The following is a 21,724-nucleotide window of genomic DNA, read 5'->3' as shown; positions in this document are numbered from 1 at the left end:
AAGGCCTTCAGGCAGGAGAAGTTCCCTCTTACTCAAGGGTAAGTCAGCTTTTTCCTCTCTTCAGACCTTCAACTGATTGGATGAGGCCCACCCACATTAGGGAGGACAGTCTGCTTTACACAGTCTACCAATTCAAATGTTAACCTCCTACAGAAACACCCTCACAGAAGTTCTCAGAATGATGTTTGATCGCATGTCCAGGCACCCCACGGCCCAGTCAAGCTGTCACATAACATTAACCAGTCACACTCAGTGAAGCCAAGAATATTGACCCCTCAGCCCGGCACCCACTTTCTCCAAAGGTCCACGCAGTGCATCCTGCAGGGGCATGACCTGCTCTTACGCTCAGCTCTCCGGAGGCTGGCTCTCCGCAGCAGCGCCATCACCACCCTGACCCAGATGAGACTGTCAGGGAAGAAGAGCCTTCTCCAGGAGTTGCGCGAACAGCACGCCCTGGAGCAGGACTCTTCCCAGTGTCTGGACGAGCATCAGTTTCAGCTGCTCAGAGCCTTGGTAAGACTGTGCGTCAGCCCCCTGCCCTGCAGACAGGAATGCTGCTTCCTCAGCTTCCAGGTTCCAGCCCGGTTTAGCCAAAACCCCAAACCTGCCCCAGCATCGTTGTGGGGTCAGGACAATGGCAGCCCCCCGTGTAGTGGGGCACCCAGTATGCCCAAAGTTTCTGGTGTACATTATAATGAGAATTACACTAAAAACGCACATGAAATCAGAGCACGGATAGGTACAGTCGTCATCGGGCATTGGGAGTAAAGGGCTCTGTAGTCTGTTTTAAGGTTTTAACAAATTAAAAGAAAGACTTTGTAAATTGTGGGACTGGGATTTAAACCCAAGCAGGCTGACTCCAGGTCTCCTGTAGCCACTGAGCTATAGGAGCAGCTGATGTTTTTTGACCCCTTCGTGAGGGACAAGCTCACAGTCTCTTGTGCTCGGCCCAGGAGGGCTTGGTGGGAAGCAGGCAGGACTTACTGCCCTACCTCTGATTCCCCCACCTCCTTCTCCCGCTCTTATTCCTTCAAGGAATGGAATCCCCATAGGCCTTGTGTTGGCCTCCATGATGTCCCAGACTACTCGCAGACTCAGATGTGACTTTAGAACCCGCTCTGCTGTGGGACTTATAGAAAGTTACTTAGCCTCTCTGAGCCTCTGTGTCCTCATCGCTGCTAGTGTTCAGGCCTCACGGTGTTGGGGATGAATGAGGAAGTGCTTGTATATGTGAGAAGCCACAGATGGCACTGGGCACATGGTTGGTGCTCAATAAATGCCTTGGGGGATCTTCAAGATACCCAGGCTCATCAAGTGCATATAGAGGTCCCCACTTTCCACCCCTTCTCCATCCCTTCTCCAACCTTCCTGGGACCCCGGGCAGGGCCACCCGTACATCCTGGTCCTGGCCCTGACCGGAGCATCCGTGCAGGGCAGCAGTGGGGCTCCAACCTCTCCCTGCCCGTCCTTTTCAGGAGGCGCGCATCCTGGAGGAGGCTGGCCGGCTGGAGGAGGAGACGCAGCAGACACGGCTGCAGCTTCGGCAGCAGCTCCTGGCCGAGGCCCAGGAAGTCGGGCAGCTTCTACAGCAGCACACAGAGCGGGCCATCGGGCAGACGCTGCTGGGCCACGCGCGGAACATGGCCTCCAAGAGCCGGGCCAAGGACAGGGATGACTTCAAGGTGCGAGGCTACCCCAGCCCCAGGGAGCCCGAGGCACAGGAGACTTTGGGCTTGGGGTGGGGGGCAGGGGCGGACAAGAGGGAGGACTTGGGCAGAGCAGCAGCCGGGGCCTGCCCAGGAGCTTCTGGCCTCGCAGGGCTTACCTGGCTCCGCTGAGCCTCCTTTTCCTCATCCGTAAGAGGGAAGGCCTCCCCCGTGGAGCAGTGAGGACTTGCGCCTGCTGCCTGGCCCCGTGTCGCATCTTTCTGAGCCCTGGCTCGGTCCTTGCAGCAGCTCCGAGAGGGACGTGGTTTCACCCAGAACCGCCCAGCCGGTCAGTGGCTGACGCAGGATTCGAACCGAAGCCCCTCTCCCAGGGAGAGACATGGACGCTCCCTGCCTCTGGCCGCCTCTGCGGAGACCTAAGGGTTGGTGGCGTTGGCCCTGACAGCTGAGCAATGCAGCTAAAATCAGTCTGACTTGAGTAAGCACTGGCTTACTCCTTGTACTGACGGTGATGACAAACCACAGGTGTGCAAATAGCCATAGTAAGAAGTGACGTGAGCGTTGCCCTTCTACGTCTGCAGGAGGGCTTTGTCTGCCTCGTCTCACTGGGCTCTCACCACAGCCCTCGCACAGAAAGGATGATTTTTCTTTCCATCATTCGGGTGGGAAGACTGAGGCTTATCATTGGGCAAAAGACATGTTTAAACCCTCCCAGCCTTAGTGAGTGGCTGGGACCTGAGGCTGGCCTTGCCCTGCGTGACCGGTGCATATGCTCGGCTCCTCCTTGGCTGCCTCCTCACTCGAGCCATAAAAAAAGGCAAGGCACCCCGTGTATTGCACACCACGGCAGAGAGAGTCCATGGCCGGCACCCATTGGAGGTGTCGCAGATCTGCAGCTGGCAGCAGACCCACATCAGGATATGCCAGGACGCTTGTGGGCACCTTCCATGAGTCCTTTCATTTACGTAAAGTCACACATCTGCACAGTAGAGGTTGGACCCACATTTCTGAGACACCCCTTGTTCTAAATCTCTCACATCTGCCACACATCATCCAGACATCAGGGCTGGCGATGCTGGATGGGTCTCTTCCTTCCCCTAAGATTCTACAACTCTGACCTAATCAACGGTCTTTACAGGAAAACAGAATGAAATATGAGTCTGGCATATTTTGTCCTCACCTTCCCCAAGGGACTCTGATTCAGAATTAGATGATGATGAATACCCCGCCCCACCCCTAATACACACAATGCACCAGAAAGAACATGGGCTCAGTATCTGGAAGGATGTTCATTTCACAGGGCTCCTTGGCCCCAGGCCCTGCGGCAGGTGCTGGGATAGAGAGTAGCCAGGTGGCAGCATTCCTGCCTTCAAGGAGCTTACGATCTACTGGGAGAGGACACGCTAACCCTTGAGAAGTTTTGCAGAAACTGAGACACAGGCAGTGCCTGAGGGGGATCGAGAGAGGGCTGAAAAGTTGGAGCTACTCAAGCAAATGTGTTTGCTGATTCGAATGGTACACCGGCTGGAAAAACTAATGAGGAGAGAATGGTGGAGGCCCTGGAGAGGGGTGGAGGGGTGGGATGCAGAGGGGGTAGACACCACTTCCCTGTGGCAGGAAGACAGACGGACAGAAGGCGTGATGTGTAGGCGGGTTTGCTGACTTGAGAGGGGAGAAGAGGGACTTCCTGTCTCCTGCCTTCCATGTGCTAAATGAAATTCAAGGAAGGCCACTGGCTATCAGTGGGAGCTCCTGACCGGAAGTGCAAGGCCAGAGCCCAGAGTCCTCGTGGGGGGTGGAATCAGATGTAGATGTCCGACAGAGAGGGAGAGAGAACCGGCCACAGTAAGGGGAGAGCAGGGCCCGGGAGTGAGAAGGTGGGCTCTCACCTGCTCTGCATCCTGAGCTGCAACCCTCCTCACCTCCACAGCTTCCGTCCACACCTGCAGATCAGGTAACATTTCTTAGGCCTTGGAACATAATCAATCACTCAACAATAATAAATGGGTATTTTTTTCTTGCCCAAAGCTTGGAACCATTCAGTAAATGCTGAAATGGGGGCTCTGGAACCTGACTTTTGCCCGTCATCTTATGAAGTAAAAGACGGTGATTTGCCAGTGCACAACCAACATGTCCCTGATGATGGGACATCTCAGCATTTCCTTTCTGTTCTGCTTTGGGTTTGAAGGTATATCATTGAGGAATGCATGTAACTGCAAGTGACAAAAATACTGATCTCACATAACAAGAACTGTGGAAGTAGGTGGTTCCAGGCTGGCACAGAAGCTCTGTGATAGGACCAAGGACCAGACTCTCTCTTTCTGATCCATCATTCTTGGTGTTGGTTGGTTGCCTCATAGTCTCAAAATGGCCACTGCCACTCCAGACATCAAGTTTGCATTCCAGGCAGGAAGAGGGAAACAGCAAAGTCTTTCACCCCCACCAAGTCTTTGCCTTAATGTTCGGAAAGGGTAGGCCCTCAGCAGACTTTCCCTAATATTTCATCTCATTGGCCAGAACTGGGTCATACAGTCAGCCTCAGACCATCCCTGACAAAGGAAAATAAGATTATCGAAACTGGTTTAAACCAGCCACGCACTCTCTGCCTGCTCCTGACCAGCCAAGGTTGGCAGTGGGTGGAATATGGAAGCCAGGACCATGTCGGCCATGTCTGGCTCCACGTGTGCCCTCTGCTGAGACTTGTCCCTCCTGCCCACAGAGAACACTGATGGAGGCGGCCGTGGAAAGCGTCTACGTGACCAGCGCTGGTGTCGGCCGGCTCGTGCACGCGTATTACCAGCAGATCAGGAGGGTCATGCAGGACCACGAGGAAAGAAAGCTGCATCATCTGAAGACCCTACAGGGTATAGCACCCTTCCACTGGGAAGCCCTGCCAACAACAAGCCAAACACGCTCTTAGTTGGGGACAGGGCAAGATGTCAGGTTTTTCAAACTTTATTTTGGGAGATTTAATGTTTTTAATGTTTTATGTATTTATTTATCTCCTGCTCTGTCCCCAAAAGGCTTTTGAAAAAGCACTTAAAGAAACATATCCATACAGTACAGTAGGATTTTTTTTTAAAGTAGGCTAATCAGGACAAGGACAGGACAGTGAGGTGGAGTTGGGGTTAGGCCGTCGTCTGGGACATACGTCATCAGATCCCTACTTAGAGGTGACATGGGTTTGGCTCTGGACGTCCTGGTGGCCAAAGAGGTAGAAATTTCCTCAAGTAAAGCTGTCACAGTGTCCATAAGAAAAGGCTAGTGGTTCATAAATGTGCCTGAGACCCAGACAGCTTTCCCCTGTGGGCTCTTGTAAGAGGCCACCCAGGGGATGGAATGGACAAGATCCCCAAGGCCAGCAAGAACGTGGTGTAGTAACGGACAAAATCCAGTTCCTTAAAGCCTGTTCTTGTAACATCCCTCCCTGCATCCAGGGCTTCAGAACAAAGTAGAATTCCATGTTCTCTGATGGATGCTTCCTGGACGGTCCAAGATCCCTAGACGAAGGACCGGCAGCGGGTCCTGGGGGCAGGTCTCCTGTGAATATTATGTTTCTCAATAAGCTCAGCTGCCACTTTTCTCTTCCGCTTGCCCTGGGGAATTTGAGCCCTACATTCAGATAAAATCTGGGACACGCCCAGAAATCTGCCAGCTGGCTACAGATCCTTCCTGATGTTTTTCCAAAGTAAGGGTTGGTCTCCTTCAGCAGGAGACAGATGAGACTGATCGCCTCTGCAGAACGTTCAGGGACCAGCGTGCTCACATCCCCTCTCTAGGCCTCGGTTTCTGCATCTGCAGGGCTAGGGTTGGGTTCCCCCTTCATACATCCTCTCATTATAACTATGGTCCAATAAATAGGCAGTTAATTCAGGTGGTAGTAAGAATCCAGTAGAAAATAATTTTAGTCTTCATCATCTGTTTCAAAATATACCATTGTTTTAAATTAAAAAAAAAGAGAATAAGCAGGTTCTGATATGCAGACCAGTGCACCTCGGACTCAGAGGCTAAACCTCCCGGCTCCCTGGAAAGTACCCAGTTCAGCACCCATGTCTGTAAGGCTAACTGCACTGCTACAGCTCTGCTCGTTGAATGGTTTTTCCTTCCTGGCGTGGATTTTTATCCATTTGTGGTGGCCCTTTAGTGTTAACTCTTTCTTATTCGGCTCCCCTTTCTCCTGATACTTAAAAGAAAGCCGGGCCTGAGCAGTTGCAGGGAGAGCCGGGGTGCTGCCCTCCTGGGTTCGCAGGGTGTGATGGAAGCTGCAGCATCCTCACGCACACGAAGTCCTTCCCAGGGTGAACTGTGGCGCTGGTAGAGGCACACCTGAGAGCACGTGTGTCCTGCTGATCCCTGCACCTCAGCTCCCGGGCCAGACCTGGCAGTGTCAGTCCTTCAGACATGCACCCTGACCGTTGTGTGTATGTTAAATGCTCTAGGTGAGAGAATGGAAAATTTCAAGCTGCGGAAAAAGCAGGAACTCAGTGATCCTTCGTCAGGGGCCGAGGTAGCGGGTGGAGCTCAGGAAGCCTCCGGAGCTGTGCACCAGAGGTGAGGCCTCACTGCTGTCTGCAGGTCCCCACGCGGGCCATCCTGGCCCCTGTGCATTGCACGTGTCTCTCGGCACTGACCTTACACTCAGTGCAAGTGACGCTGACACTCTCGGCAGCTGACCTCCTGCACATTCGCCTGTGGACCCGGGTCTCCTCTGCCTCCCCCGCTGCGTGGAAGCCCACGAGCTCCTGTCTGGCTGTCCCTTCTATGCACGGCCCCTGCAAGGGACCTGGCGCAAGGGCACAAGTCAAGGTGTGGCGGGAGCTTCCTTTCCAGGTCTGAGTGGTCGTCACAGCCCTGAACTGGCACCTCCTCTCTGATCCGTGCTGAGGGTTCCCCCAGAAGCAGACCCTGAGCCAAGGACCTGGGGGGCAGGTGAGCCCAGGAAGCACAGGGAGGGAGCAGGGGAATGAGGACGAAGGCTGTTTGCCATAACAAGGACCCACCGCGAATCACACGCTGTGTTGTCTCAGGGATCCAGAGGTCAAAAGTCGGGCGGGCGCCGCCGGTTTCTCTGGGCCTCACAGGCCGAAATCAAGGTGTTGCTGGCCGGGCTCTCATCGGAAGCTCTGGAAGCTTCCACGCTTCTTCAGGTGTCGGCAGAATCCAGTTCCTTGTAGAACAGAGGTCCCGTTTCCTTGTGGTTACCGGCTGGCCTCCCCAACGTCCCATCGGCCGCTCTCTGGTCTTTGCACGTGGCCCCTGCATCTCGGAGCATTAAGTCCTGCCTACACTTGGAATCTCTTCTGCTGCATCTCTCTGACCCCAGCTGAGGAAGCTTCTCTGCTTGTATGGGCTCTGGTGATATGAGAATCACCAAGATAATCCAGGATAATCTCCAAATTTACATCAGTAACCTTAATCACGCCTACAAAGTCCCGATTGCCGTGTAACATAACATCTTCACACATTCCAGGGATTAGGGCGTGGACACCTTTGGGGGCCGCTGAGCAGCCTACCACATGGGAGAAAAGCCAGTAAGGCCTGTGATGATGAGGGGTTTCCATGGCAACTGAGGCCCAACCCTGGTCTGGACCTCCTGAGAGATTGTGCAGAACTCAACTTCCAATTATGCCAGCAAGGGGCAAGGAAAATAGGGGATTTGTCTACCAACCCCCTTCCACATTGGTTGAGGGTCTGTCCTGGAGCTGTTAACTCTCCAGCCTTCCCAGGCATCCCTGAGCTGGCTAAGCCCCCCGCCCCCTTCATGGCCGGAGGAAGCCCTGGTACCCGGTCGCAGGTGCTTGTAAGATGCCATTGGTGCGTGTGGGAACTGTCCACTGAAGGGCACCCGGCCACCAGGTGGGCTGAGGAGATGTGGGCTCAGCACTGACAAGTCCCTGTAAGCACATACTTAGGTCCTGAGCTAGGCACGGGGGACAGCGCCTCCCACCCGAGTGCTCACAGCCTGCAGGGAGAGACGGACAAGTAAAGAAATGGCAGTAAGTTGGTGCAGGCGCTATGATGAGGGGAGGGGGCACTGCAGATCCACAGCAGGGGCAGGGATCCCTTGTCTAAGGAGAGGCATCCCGCCGGCTGGAAGCAGCAGCAAGACCACCGCTCTGCACGGTAAAGAAGCGCAGGTCCATGCCACGCCATGAGTAAATCCCAGCCCTCCTCTGATGCTCATTTAGGAAACAGGAACCACAGCGTCCCCTGGGTCAGAGTGAGTCCAACATCCTCTCCGTAAATCCTCTGGCCATTAACAGCGGTCAGTAAATGCCCTGCCCTTGCGTTGAGGCTGGGGCTTGCTCTGACTGTCGCATATCCATCAAACTACAGTCCAGCGGTTCTCAGATCTGGGGGACATCCGTCTCACTTGGCTTTCTGCTGAACATGCAGGGCCGCCCCACACCTGGAGACCCAGACTCAGGGACTTTGAGGGAGGCTCAGGCGTCTAATTGCTAACACACTCCCTCCCTCTAGGGATTCTGACGGATGTGGTGCAAGGGCTCCACTTTGACCCCAGTGACCCAAGAGGAGGGGCCTCGGCCACCATCTGGTCCAACCCTGCTGGGTTTATGGAAAATAAAAGCAAAGCCCAGTGTGGGTGTGGGTGCATGACCCAGTCTCACTGATTTAGAGGCTCATACGTGGCCGTTGATGCCCTTCCCTCCATGCCCATCTCCTTGAGTTCATAAGTGCAGTTTCTAGTGAAAGTCAGCCAGAGCTCCTAGGGACAGAGCAGTGTGGTGAGGACAAGTATTGACTTTAAAAAACGAGATGACAGTAAGCCCAATTCTCAGTCAGATGGTAAATTTCAAACTGCATCTCTGTCAAGGGGTGGGATTGTGAGTGAGCTTGCCTAGGGATACCAGGTGACGCAGTGGCGACCCCTCCCGTCAGCCACATAGTGGCTGGGTCCCTTCACGCCCCGAGCCCCACGCTCCCCATCTGTAAAATGGGGTTCAGTAACACCTACGTCGTGGATGTATAACTGTGCAGATGAGCCACGCAAAGCCTGCAAAACGCTCACACACAGGCCAGCACGTGGCCAGGGCGCTGATGTCCATCATTGCTGTCAGCGCTGTCATTGCCGAGCCATCAGGCACTGCACAGTGCAATGTGAACTTCGAATAGTTCTGGAATCAGAACTCTTTCAGAATGGATTTTTTTTTTTTTTTTTTGCGGTACGCGGGCCTCTCACTGTTGTGGCCTCTCCTGTTGTGGAGCACAGGCTCCGGATGCACAGGCTCAGCGACCATGGCTCACGGGCCCAGCCGCTCTGCGGCATGTGGGATCTTCCCGGACCGGGGCACGAACCCGCAGCCCCTGCATCGGCAGGCGGACTCTCAACCACTGCGCCACCAGGGAAGCCCCAGAATGGATTTTTTTTTTTTAAATTTTCATTTCCATAGTCAAATCTGAGTCCAAACACAAGAAATCTATGAACTTACGCATCTAACTAGGTGACTCAGATCCCATAGCCAGGCCCACAGTCAGGCCGTTTCCTCCCTCTAGGACGTGCCAGGGGTCAGCAGTCCTGAAGGGGTTCCTGCTCCCAAGCTCGGGCACCACCTGGCTGTCCCAGCACAGCCTTTGTCCTCTGTGGGCTCTCTTGTCCGGGGCCCTTGTTACTCCCCTCCTGGCTTAGAGCTGCGGCCTCTGACCAGAATCCTGCTCATCCTCCCTGCTTCCCATGCTGCAACCAGGGCATCGCATAAAACACGAGGCAGCCCATGTCTCAGATTCTCCTGGACCCTCGCGTGGCTCCCCAGGCCTCGAGGGTGAAGCCCTACCCCTAACCCAGGCACACAGGCCCTTCCTGGGCAGACCTGTCACTTCCCTGCATTCCTAAGAGCCAGGTCCATGGGGGAGCAGACAAGCCAGCAGATGACAGTCGAGAGTGGCCAGGACTGGTGACAGAGCGGGTATGGGGAGGAGGCTGCTCACAGAAAGAAGCCACCCAGCTTCTGTAGTGAGCTGAACAGGGGCCTGCAGAAGATATGTCCATGTCCTAATCCCTGAACCTACACATGTGACCTTATTCAGAAAAAGGTCTTTGCAGATGTCATTTATGTTAAAGATCTTGAGATGAGGACATCACCCTGGGTTATCCCAGCGGGTTCTAAATCCAATGGCAAGGGAAGCAGAGGGACATTTGACCACACACAGAGAAGGTAATGTGACGACAGAGGCAGAGATTGGAGTGACACAGCCACAAGCCAAGGTGTGCACGCGGCCACCAGAAGAGGCAAGGAACATGTTCACCTCTAGAACCTCCAGAGGAAGTGTGGCCCTGTCAACTCCTTGGCTGAAGATTGCTGGGATCTTCTGTGAGAGGACAGATTTCTGTTTCTTTAAGCCCCCTAGTTTGTGGTCATTTGTTAGAGCAGCCCCAGGAAAGTAATGCATCCTCCTTGAGGGTGTGAGAGAGAACAACACTGCAGAACACTGACCTCAGCCGTATCACAGTTATTTGTTCGATATCTATCCCCCTCCCCAGCTCAAAGTGGGGCCCCGTGAGGGCAGAGACTGAGTCTCTTATTCACAACTGTGTCTTCAAAACCCAGCATAGCACCTGGAAGTCCAGAAATACTTTTATGAATAAAGGAATGAGTGAATAGATGGATAGATGACAGATGATAGGGTCTTGTAGGATGAATAGGAGTTTGCCAGACAAAGATAACGAAGAGGGGAAAGGCATTACTGGTAGAAGGAAGAGCAGAAGCAAAAGCAGGTGGAATTTTGTGCCTTCAGATATACTCCATGGACAGCTGCCTATTGATGCTAAAAGTGACTTCTGCCTTCAGGTCTAGAAATTCAGCCCCTTTCAGAAAATCAACCACAAGATTGAAAGGAAGAAGGCAGAGAATGATTACAGAAACAGGGTGGGTGGTATTGAATGCTCCTGTTTGCTGAGGACTAGAGGAAGGTCAGCCAAGGAGGGGAGGGTATTCAAAGCAGGAGGGGAGGGGTCTCTGCTCCTGAAAGGGAGGTGGGGCCTCTCTCCAGGTCAGGGACCCTGCTTCAGCCCCAGCTCTGTCCTCTGCCACTAGCAGTAATGAGGCTGCTGTATTCGGGGTTTCTCAGACTCTGCATCCTAGGAAACGAGCCTTCTGTTTTACAAGGGAGGAGCTAGGGCAATTCTGAGATTTTAAATAAAGACGGGTCCTATCGGGAGACCATCTCCCTGCTCCCTGCCACACCCTGGGGTTAAAATGATTTTCTCATATGGAGATGCCACTTGCAGCCCAGCCGCTTTGCAGCTGTGGGACCTCAGGGTTGCCCCCGGCCCTCTGAGCTTCTCCCGAGCTTTTCTTCTTTCTCTCTGTCCTGCTGATGTCACCAAGCCACCCGAAGATCAAGTGAAAAATGTGTGTGTGAGACTCTGTAAATTCTCAAGTGTTGATCAGATGGCATCTGCTTTTCTGATGAGTCAGCCGCTGGTGGAGGGGCTCGAGCTCTGTCCACGGGGCATGTGGCCACAGTAAATCGTGCCCGCGATGGCCATTCTTCTGGCTCCAAGGGCTCAAGGATGGCTGTCGGTCACTAGTTCCCACGACTCAGCAGGCCTTGGGGAAAGGTTCGTGCTGGGTCTGACGAACCTGCTGGAAGGGCAGCGCTGATGGCCTTCGTTCCTTCCCCCAGGATGTTGGCGCAGCAGAAAAAGTTCCTGGCCCAGTTCACGGCACACCAGCGGACCCGCCGGGACGCGTGGAAGCAGAGCGCGAGGGTCATGGACCATCTGGAAGCCCAGCTTGAGACCCAGCTACAGGTACAACTTCTGAAAACGGGCCTTTGCAAAGTGGGCAGTGGTTTACAGGGGAGTGGAAATAGTAAAAGGCTAAGCTCATGACCACAGGTCAGCACTGGAGCCTTTGTGAGGACCACATGCCCTGCTCGGGACCCCCTCAACCCCCGCTAGTCTCACAGGCTGGTGACGCATCAGCCTCGCTGCTCAACTGTGAACTTTGATTCCCCCGGGTCTGCAGCACCCAGCTCCGTGCCAGGCCCTGACCACTCATCAGTTTTGTCTGTTGAGCTGAAAGGAATGAGCGTCTCCCTGTGTGTGAATCGCCACCATGCGGACCTCTTGGCGTCACGGCAAACATCAGTATCATTCAGTGCTGCTGTGACTAAGGTTTGCACTTTCCCTAGAACATACAGGAAGCTCAGCTTTCATGATATCCTGTGGATATCTCATCCCAGAAAAATCTCATCAGTGTGAGATTATAAGGTGCGGCTTTAAAGCAAAGTGGCTGCCTGTAAAAAAAATCAAATATTCCAGAATGGAAGTGCTGAGCGGAGTGTTGGCGCCATCTGAGTGTTCGCCCCCAGTGTGGCCGTGACATCTGAGACGATGATGAGGAAGATGTTAATGGTGGCTAACATCTATTCCCTGAGGGTCTCTTGTAGACAGTCACTGAGCAGAGAGCTTTACATCCACCCCCTAAAGTCCTACTCCGACAGCCAAGGAGCGGGTTACACCCAGTATCCCATTTACAGATGAGGAAACTGAGGCCCCGAGAGGTAAGTCACCTCCCAGTGCCCCACAGTTAATAAGCCACGGAATCCGGGTCTGGCTGTTAATCAATGGTGTTGGCAGTTAAGGACTCAGACTCGAGTCAGGCAGGGGTGCACTTGACCCTGGTTCTGCTGCCCTCACCAAGCCCCTCGCACCTCAGCGTTCTCATCTGTAAAGTGGGATCCATGGCTGGTGTGAGCGAGGATGGATGGTTAGCTCCCCCCGCATCACACGTGTCTCTGCCTGCTCCTGGTGTTTCTGAATGCCTCTTGGAGAGTCCTCCTCCACTTGGGGACGCGGTCCTGTCCCCACTCTCAGAGCGCCCCCTTGTGCTGATGGAAGGCGATGTAGAGGCGGAGCAGGGCAGAGGGAGGTCCAGCTGACCCTCTCTCTCTGCATCCAGGAAGCTGAGCAGAGCTTCATCTCAGAGTTGGCGGCGTTGGCCCGGGTGCCCCTTGCCGAAAGCAAACCGTTTTCCAATAAACATGGGCTGTCAGGTGAGTCATAGAAGGCGATGCCCTGCAGGCTCTCCGGGCTGGGAGTATAGCTTCTAGCACCGGGTCTACGGCTAACTGGCGTGTGGCCCCAGGCACCGCACTTACCCTCTCTGAGCTTCTGTGTCCTGTCTGTAGATGAGCGGCTAGGCTAGGATGCCCCTGTGTCCCTGACCCTTCCAAATGCAATAATTCCGATTCCTGGGTCTGCCGCTCAGTAGCTGACTCTCGTCTCTGACTCTGTTTCCCCATCTGTAAAATGGGGATAATTAGCCCTCCTCCCTTGGCCAGCAGAACTTCAGGGACATCATAGAGTGCTGTAGCCTCTAACGGGATAGCAAGGGGAAGGTGTGTAAAGTCACGGAGGGCTATTCAAATAAAAGCTATGGTACTGGAGCTGCGTTCTAGGTTCTTAACTGCTTCGGAAGGGAAGGCTGCCCGTCCGCTGGGTGTGGTAGAAACACAGCAGGAGCCTGGCCGACTGAGTTTGAATCCTAGCTCTGCCACCTGTCAGCCTTGTGGGCTTGGGATAGCTCTCACCCCCCGCGAGGTCTGTTTCCTCACAAGTTAAATGGATCTAAGAGCAGTAGATACTGAGTGCATACTTGGCCCCCAGAGGTACTCAAACAATGATGGGGTGGCGTGAGGCCAAGAGACGCTGTCACCTACCCAGAGTCACAGAGCCAGTTTCTGGGTTCACGTGTCTCCTGCAGAGAAACCCCTAAGGACCAAAAGGAAGAAGCCGGTACCCCGGGACAGAGGGGACTTTGGGGGGCCCAAGGATGACGACCCTGCCTCAGGGGGCCCCCCCTCAGGATCACTCAGGTACACCGGGGCCCTTGTTGATCACCTAAATCTGGGCAGGAAAGCCAGCGCCTCTCAGAGGTGTTGACTCCGGCCCGAGAAATGATGGGTGATAATGGGGAGTGTTGGTATTACTGTTACCGTTATTATTAGTGTCCAGTTTGGCCAGGTCAGCCACCACCCACGCCCCCCAGCCCGTCAGCATCCAGCCTGAGTAGCTGGCAATCCCAGGCCTCAACAGGGCGCTGCCAGCTACAGATGCTTCCAGATTTATGGTAGGGTGGATCCATCCTGGGGTGCCTCAGTCGTCTGAGCATGGGTTGGACCTCCCACCAAAGAGAAGGAAACTGGGAGTTTCTTTTGTTTCTTAACAGCCCATGTCAAAATGCAGATTGTTTTGATGGCCTGTCACCGCCTTTTCATGTGATCAGATTGGATGCATTGTTATTGCATCTAGACAGACCTGGAATCAAAGTTCTGACCAACTGCATTTCTTCCATATTTTAAGCAGCAAAAGGCTGAGCCAGCAAGAAAGTGAGGTTGGTGACAGTGAGAATTCCAAGAAGATGCTAAAGAGAAGAAGCAATCTGTAGCTTAAGCCTGGTCGGGAGGACGGAACCTGAAGACCCCATCTGAATGCCACCTGCCTCTCCCCCAGGCAGTGAGGAGGGACTGGCCACCCTGGGGTGGGGGACAGTGGGGTCTCCCCTCTGCCCACAGGCTTGCTGTGCAGGGATGGAGAATGGGTATCAGAGTCCCAAAGAAAGGCCTAAAAGAGCAGGGCAGACCCTACTGCCTGTGAAGATGATACCCACCCCCACCCCTGTGTTGGAAACATGTCTGCTCCAGTTTTTCAGTGTCGCCTTGGCTTCGAGATGTGGCTCCGTTCCTTGGGAAGCCCCTCCTTCCTGGCTCCCCGTGCTTCCCACCCGCCGTGTCCCGATGTCACCCCGAACCTGTGTTCCACGAGCGCTAAGTGATCTCACTCCCGCCCTGGGGGCCCTCTGCTCGCCAGCCTCCCAGTGGAGTTCCGCCTATAATAAAGGGATCACCAGGTGTTCCTGGTGTTTTCTGGGTCTGAGGCCTTTTCTCCTCCGTTCCCATCACCCCCGCTCTCTCTGTCCGCTGCACCATGGGCACTGGCCAACATGGATTCTCATCAGGACCCATTCCCTTCTTTGGCTCAGCCAGCAGCGAAGGCCTGGTCTCAGTGAGGGCATCTGAGGAGTCTCAGGGCCTCATGACATAGACCATGGAATCCCTGGCCGGCAGGCCTATCCTCACCCACCCTGGGGACCTAAGGACCCACAGATACATGACACCTGCATTAGGGTCTTCTGTTGGAGACACTTAAAGCGCTAGGAAGGAGGCCCTGCCCAGGAGGACTTCCCCTGGGAGGGATGAGTTCTTCTGCCAGACAGCAGCCCTCCCCTAAGGAGAAATGCTTCTCCCAGTGGATGCTGAGAATATCCAGAAGCTTTCAGACCAGCCAGTGCCTTTCCCACCTGGAAAGAAAATTGCCTTTTTCGTTGAAATCAGGGATTTTCAGTCTTGGCACTATGGATATGTGGAGTGAGAACATTTCTTTGTTTGTGGGTGGGGCTGACCTGACCTGTGCATTACAGGAGGGTTAGCTGCATCCCTGGCCTCTTCCCACCAGATGCTGGAAGCACTCCCCAGTTGTGTCAACCAAAACTGTCTCCAAACATTGCCAGATATTCCCTTGGGGGCATCACCCACTGACGTAAGTCAGAGCGTGCTGACCCCGGGCAAGTCTGGGTTGGAGAGTACAGGGTTTCCACAAATTCCCGGTACACAGTGGGCTCCAGGTTATAGAAGCTCCTGTCTCAGGGATTTTCTGGACCGTTTGTGGTCTGAATTTTTATTTCTTACAACCTAGATTAGTCTCTCTTAGTCAGGAAAGCGAGGGTCCTTAACAAAAGAAGTAATCCATACTAGTTACATCGTTTGTTAAGGATACTAACCATCGGAGATCCTCAAATCCTGACTGGTCACCAGGCGAATTTCCAAAGTTTGCCAACAGCCCCCTCTAGTGGCTAAATAAAATATTTCCTTATGCGGCAGAGTCTTGTAACAAGTTTGACTTCCATCCTACAGTATTTTGAGAACCTGTTTTACATAGCAATTGCTTTTGTCACATGGGTCCTGTGCACAGAGGCATTCTGAAGGCAGAGGCCTCCTATGCTGGTAACATCTGATTTGGTGACGTGAGTTTGGTAAATGGAGATGCCCTGGCAGCACCAGGATCTCTGGAAGATCCCGAGCAGTGTAGGTTCAGCCTCCACGGATCTTGCATGGATGATGCTTTTGCTTAAGTGTAGCTTCCTTAGTCCAGGGGACATGTCACCTGTCACATACTGCTGGGCTGCTTAGCACAGTGTGGGGCGCATAACTCTCCATAAAGGCTTGTGGACTGCGTCTGTTTTCATCACATCAAAAATCGACTCTAGAGGTGCCTTTCATAATGGAATTGCCTCGTTCAAAACAAAACGCGACTCTCACGTCTGGAAGGACTCTCGGCTGTGTTGGGCGCAGGCTCTGGGACACCGGGGTGTGGAGGAGGACTTTCAGGCCTGATGCTGAGCATGAAAACAGCACACCGAGGGCCGGGGAGAGAGGAGGAGAAGCAAGAAGACACCGAGGATACATCTCAACCGCCCTCCCTCCGTCTGGGTTGTGTCCCCAGTTCTTATTATGGGCTGTGGTGGAAGAAGGTAAAAATGGAAAGGGTTCATGAATGATGATATATTGAAGAGTTTAATGGATTAATTTTTATGCAAATTTAGCCTCTGATCTGTTTAATGGATTAAATTTTATGCAAATTTAGCCTCTGAGCTGCTAGGATGAAGCCAATGTGGTATATATGGTCAACAGAGTCTCCAGCCAACCTGGGGTTTGTCTTGCCGTCATCACTCTGGAGCTGATATTGCTGCTGCTGCAGAAGCCTCCTAACTGCTCCCGCTCTTGCCCTGCCCTGCCCCACCCTCCTCTTATCTGTCCACACTTCTTAAAACACAGATCTGACTGCTGCTCTTTAGTGGCGTTCCCTTGCTCTTAGGAGAAAAAGCAAACTCTTTAACATGGACCACAGGGCCTTGTGAGGTCTGGTATCTGCCACCCCACCAGCCCAGCTGATGCCGTTGCCCCCATACAGCCTCTGTCTCCTCTCACGGCCTCATATGTGCCACACCCCCTTCCTACCACAGGGCCTTGGCACATGACAGTCTTCTGTCTGGAACCCTTCTGCCCCCTCCCATCCCCTTTGCCTCATTAGCTCCTAGCCATTGTTCACATGTCAACAGGGCTCACTCACGGCTTCAAGAGCCATCCCTGCCCACCTTGGTAAGATCAGAACCCCCTCTTTCGCTCTTAAGAACTGTCTGTATAGGGCTTCCCTGGTGGCGCAGTGGTTGAGAGTCCGCCTGCCGATGCAGGGGACATGGGTTCGTGCCCCGGTCCGGGAAGATCCCACATGCCGCAGAGTGGCTGGGCCAGTGAGCCATGGCCGCTGAGCCTGCACGTCCGGAGCCTGTGCTCCGCAACGGGAGAGGCCACAACAGTGAGAGGCCCGTGTATCGCAAAAAAAAAAAAAAAAAAAAACAGTCTGTGTATTTTGTTGCTGGGATGGGGGAGGGGATGGTAGTTACATTCCTTTATTTCTCATCCAAGTTTGGAACCGGTTGAGATAGAGGCAAAGCAGCCACAGAGATCTGCGTATCAGCTCTATAACTGATGAGGCCAAATTGGGGGACTCTGTGTCCACAAAGAGCCTGCTCATACCCCTGATCTAAACTTGCCCGCCCCCAACACAGACATAGACGTGGCCCCAGTCACAGGCTTCTACCATGGGGACACCCCCCAAAACACATTGAGAGGAGTGGCGAGGGGGCCCAGATTTGGTGTGGGGGGGTTAGGGTGGGATGGGAGGATGGGAGGGTCTCTGGAACTTGTACATTGGGGCAAGGAGAGTTTCATAAAAAGCCAATAAAGTTACAAAAGGTATAAAAGAGAATATATGTTTAGAATGAGAGAGGAGAGCAGAACAAATATTTTTAGAACCTGATGAATTCCACGAAATCACAAATACAAAACTATAATTTTTTAAGTCAATGAATTGCCTAACCCACTTGTGTAATACTTTGTTCTAACATTTCTCCACTCACTGTTGTGTGCATCGAATGGCTAGATTTCCATGGACCGGTTTCTGGCTCTGCACACTTGCCTCAATGCTCCCTCTCCTCGTTGCTGGGCGCACTTCCGGTCTGGGCGCACTTCCGGTCTGGGCGCACTGCTCGTGCCAGGTGTCACGGGACGCATTTGCGTCGTGTCCCCTGGCCTGCGCTCCGTGTCACGATGCAGGGGAGTTGGTACAGGGGGTGGCCATTTGTGCCTGGGCTGGCTGGAATTACGTCCACGGGACACGTGCCCATCCGCACTGAACCCAACTCCGTCTGCCCTAACCCAGATCCCAGATACGCCCCTGGCCTCCCAGTGTCACCTGACGGGCATCACTAACTTCGTGGTAAATTTGCATACAAGGAAGTGTGTCCTGAGGCCGGTCATCTCCTTGGAGGAGGAAGGGAGCCACTTAGCACTCTCAGTTCTGAAAAATCAGGTGGTTTCCCTCTGCTGGGGAAGAATGAGTGAGACAGAGGCCAGGAGAGCCTCCACGTTTCTCTCCCAGAGAGCGGACGCCTCTCTCTCAGGGACATGAGGAGTGGGAGATGAGCATTCTCTACTCCCTGCAAAATGCTTCCTTTATAGCACTTAGCATGGTGTGTAATTAGATGCTTTGGGTAATAATTTGGTTAATATCTGACCTTCCCCCTGGCATATATACCCATTGCTTTCCCCTACTAGGATGATGCCTAGTACTAAATAGGCACTCCTCATACCCTGGTGGAAGGAAAAATGTAGGGAAGGAGGGAGGAGGGAAATTTCATTTTGGTAGAAGCCCGTTTGTTAAGGAATCTTCTTGCTCTCTTGCTCCATGAATTGGCGTCACTGAAGGAAAACTTGAAGCTAATGACACCAAATGTACTGGCATTTACTGGGACACCAGACCCGACTTACATTGCATGGATTGAAAGCTCACTGGCTTCATGTTGGTAGCTTGAAATTGGCTACAGTGAGAGTATTGGCACCATAGAAGTTAGCAGACACTACAAACTGGGGCTCCCACCCCAGCCCAGCCAAGCTCAGTGTCCAATGTTTATTTAGCAGTGTACTTCAGGACCACTAGGTTAGAAGACCATACGCTATGGTCACCCTGGTCTACAACCAAGGCTCTGCTGCATCTTAATGAGGGAAAGGATGGTCTTTTCAATAAATGGCACTGGGTCGATTGGATTCTATATGAAAAAAAAGCAAGGCTTGAGCCCTATTTTACACTGTGTACGAAGATTAGTGAGAGATGGGTCATAGATCTAAATGTGAAAGATAAAACTTCTAGAAGGAAACTCAGAAGACTATTGTGGTAGCAGAATAGTGCCCCCTCCCCAAGACTTCCACATCCTAATTCCTGGAAACTGTGACCTGCTATGCTCTCTGCAAAGGGGAAGTAAGGGGGCAGATGAATGAATAGGAGAATAGTTAGCCTTCCCCTAAAGTTCCCACCTCCTCCTACCATTTCAAGAGATAATGAAAAGAATGTTAAAGGAATGCTGCAGCTCAGCCTCCTAGAATTAAGGCTTGTCTGTCTTGCAGCTGCCAGGACCCCTGTGCCTGTGCCTCTTGGGAACCTAATGTAGGACAGGGGTGCTGGCAACCTCAGCAGGTAATGCCGACTGGGCAGTGGTCCGGTGACTTGGCAGCCAGGCAAGGGCCCCATCAGTCGGTCCTAGAGAGAGGTTGTTACGGCTGCTTCCACTTCAGCTTCTGCTCCCTGATGGGCTGGGGCGGGGGGGTGATGCGGGAGAGAGGAAGTGCTTTCCAGAGAGCAGGGTGGGTAACTTATTGTTGCCAACTTTACTCTTTTGGAAGTTTCTGCATTGTCCTCTAGTAGTCCCAATGGGCCAAGGCCAAATATCAGGTCATTACCCTCCATTCTTGATCCTTCTTAGTATTTAACTTTGTTTCAAGAACATCCATAACTGACCCTAAGCCACCACCTCTCTGGATCTTAAAGTATCCTAACCCAGTGAGGGTGGGGGGAGAAGACACTAAAAGCATAAAGTAGACGTACGCCCATCCAAAGCCATCCTGCCTCAAATGACAAAGCTTAGCAGGTAGAAGCAAGGAGCTTTGGACATGTGGGTCCCGGATTTAAATATTGGCTGTGCCACTTCCTGTGTGATCTTAGATGAATTATTGACCTCTCTAGGACTCATCTGTAAAAGATGTTAATAATAGTGCCTACCTTACAGAGCACCTGACATGTAGCATGTGCTGTACAGATAATGCCACCATCACTATCACAACCACCACCACCATCACTATCACCATCATCACCACCACCATCATCACGTGACATCACCATCAGCATCAGCATCACCATCACCACCATCATCACCATCAGCAGCAGCAGCAGCATCATCACCACCACCACCATCACCATCATCACCATCATCACGTGACATCACCATCATCAGCATCACCATCACCATCACCATCATCACCATCATCACGTGACATCACCATCATCACCACCATCAGCATCATCACCATCACCACCATCATCACCACCATCAGCATCACCACCACCACCATCACCATCATCACCATCATCACGTGACATCACCATCATCAGCATCACCACCATCACCATCACCATCATCACCATCATCACGTGACATCACCATCATCACCACCATCAGCATCATCACCATCACCACCATCATCATCACCATCAGCAGCATCATCACCACCAGCAGCACCATCATCATCACCATCATCATCACCATCAGCAGCAGCAGCAGTATCACCATCATCACTAACTGGTAATCAAGACAAACAACTTTGAGGTTTTACTCCTCCTTAGAATGTATACCTCCCGTGGGACTGGAGGTCAGAAATGTGAAGTTCAGAAGCTGGGCACTTCCAATCTGAGGCAGTCTGACCCACATAACAAACAGGAAGAGACAACACACCAAGGAAAGGCTGGGCAGGAGGGAAGGGACATGATGTGATTTCAACCTCTTTCACAGAAGCCCTTGGCCAGCCATCGTCCTCCTCTTCTCATCCTGGTTCTCATGACCTAACACTCCCCAAATCATGACTGGCTCCCTCTCCTCCCTCCTCCGCTCCCCCGGCTACCTAAGGAGAGCGAGTCCTGTGGAAGCAAGCACCACTGTCCCGTTACTACAAAGGGGAGCACAAAGCATGAGTACCTGAGCAGCCATCACTTAAATGCAAACACCCCAGTCAGGGAGTGGGCCATTTATTTTCTTTATTTTTTCACAAGCTTTGAATTCAGAAATAAGAGTCACAATAAGTCAGTTGTTAAGTAAAAATGAGGGTGATTACAAAGGAAAACTATGTACAAAACTTTAAAAATCTGACGGCCTCGTCATCCGCCTGGGAGGGACCAGGACACGGGCACCGGGAGCAGCTGTGGCCACACCGTGGTCAGCCCTGAATGAGGGTGGGAGACCCCTTTCTGAGTGTGAACCTGGCTAGGCCTGCAGTCTGGAGCGGGCTGGAAGGACACACACAGACCGGAAAGACATCATGGCGAGTTACAGGTGCCACGGAGACCAGGGTTCCTGACACAGGATGAGAGTGATGCTTCTCTGGCGGTGGGGTGCGCTTCCTTCTCGTGTAGACCTGGGGGAGGGGACGATGAGGACACATCTTCCTGCTATGAGTTTTGGAGCTGCCCCCGAGGGCTTGAGGTCTGGGCTTCGTGTCTATGTAGGGCCTCGGCTGTCTTCTGTCGGACGCACTCACAGACTCGCAGACATAACTTAGTAACATGCATCAACTATCCTAGAACAGCTACAGGGGTGCAAGGGAACCACTCAGAGAGTCGTGGAGCCCGTGGCGTCAGAAGTGGGAGGAACAGTACAAGACAAGGCTGGAACCTGTGTTCACTAAGGAGGGGCCTGGAGACGCCATGCTCTGAGGTGGACTCAGATGAACACATGACTGTGGGCAAGGGATTTCCAAGCAAACACACCACACTAGTACCACTTCTTCCTAAACCAAAAAGGAAAGAACATCATTCCATTTCCCCCCATCAGTACCAAACGATACTGTGGGTTTCCAAACACTGAAAG

General features: G+C 52.9%; 1 protein-coding gene across 8 annotated transcripts in view; it reads left to right on the top strand.

Annotated features, from left to right (window-relative positions):
* Nucleotides 1–16,342, top strand: part of EVC (EvC ciliary complex subunit 1) — an 81,388-nt gene extending 65,046 nt beyond the window's left edge. For 6 of the 8 annotated variants that reach the window (XM_082629785.1, XM_082629784.1, XM_082629781.1 and 3 more), the window contains 8 exons: nt 303–513; nt 1,476–1,682; nt 4,387–4,531; nt 6,107–6,218; nt 11,313–11,439; nt 12,593–12,686; nt 13,397–13,508; nt 13,996–16,342. In XM_082629785.1, coding sequence (XP_082485911.1) covers nt 303–513; nt 1,476–1,682; nt 4,387–4,531; nt 6,107–6,218; nt 11,313–11,439; nt 12,593–12,686; nt 13,397–13,508; nt 13,996–14,080 — 1,093 coding nt within the window. In that variant the 3' untranslated portion in view covers nt 14,081–16,342. Of the gene's footprint in view, nt 1–302; nt 514–1,475; nt 1,683–4,386; nt 4,532–6,106; nt 6,219–11,312; nt 11,440–12,592; nt 12,687–13,396; nt 13,509–13,995 lie in introns of those variants that run through there. The other 2 variants (XM_082629782.1, XM_082629788.1) reach the window with 2 other exon arrangements.
* The last annotated feature ends 5,382 nt before the right edge of the window (nt 16,343–21,724 follow it).

The sequence above is a fragment of the Mesoplodon mirus genome, assembly GCF_964341445.2.
Source record: "Mesoplodon mirus genome assembly, chromosome: 2".
Classification (NCBI taxonomy): Eukaryota; Metazoa; Chordata; class Mammalia; order Artiodactyla; family Ziphiidae; genus Mesoplodon; species Mesoplodon mirus.
This window is presented reverse-complemented; position numbering and strand designations above follow the sequence as displayed.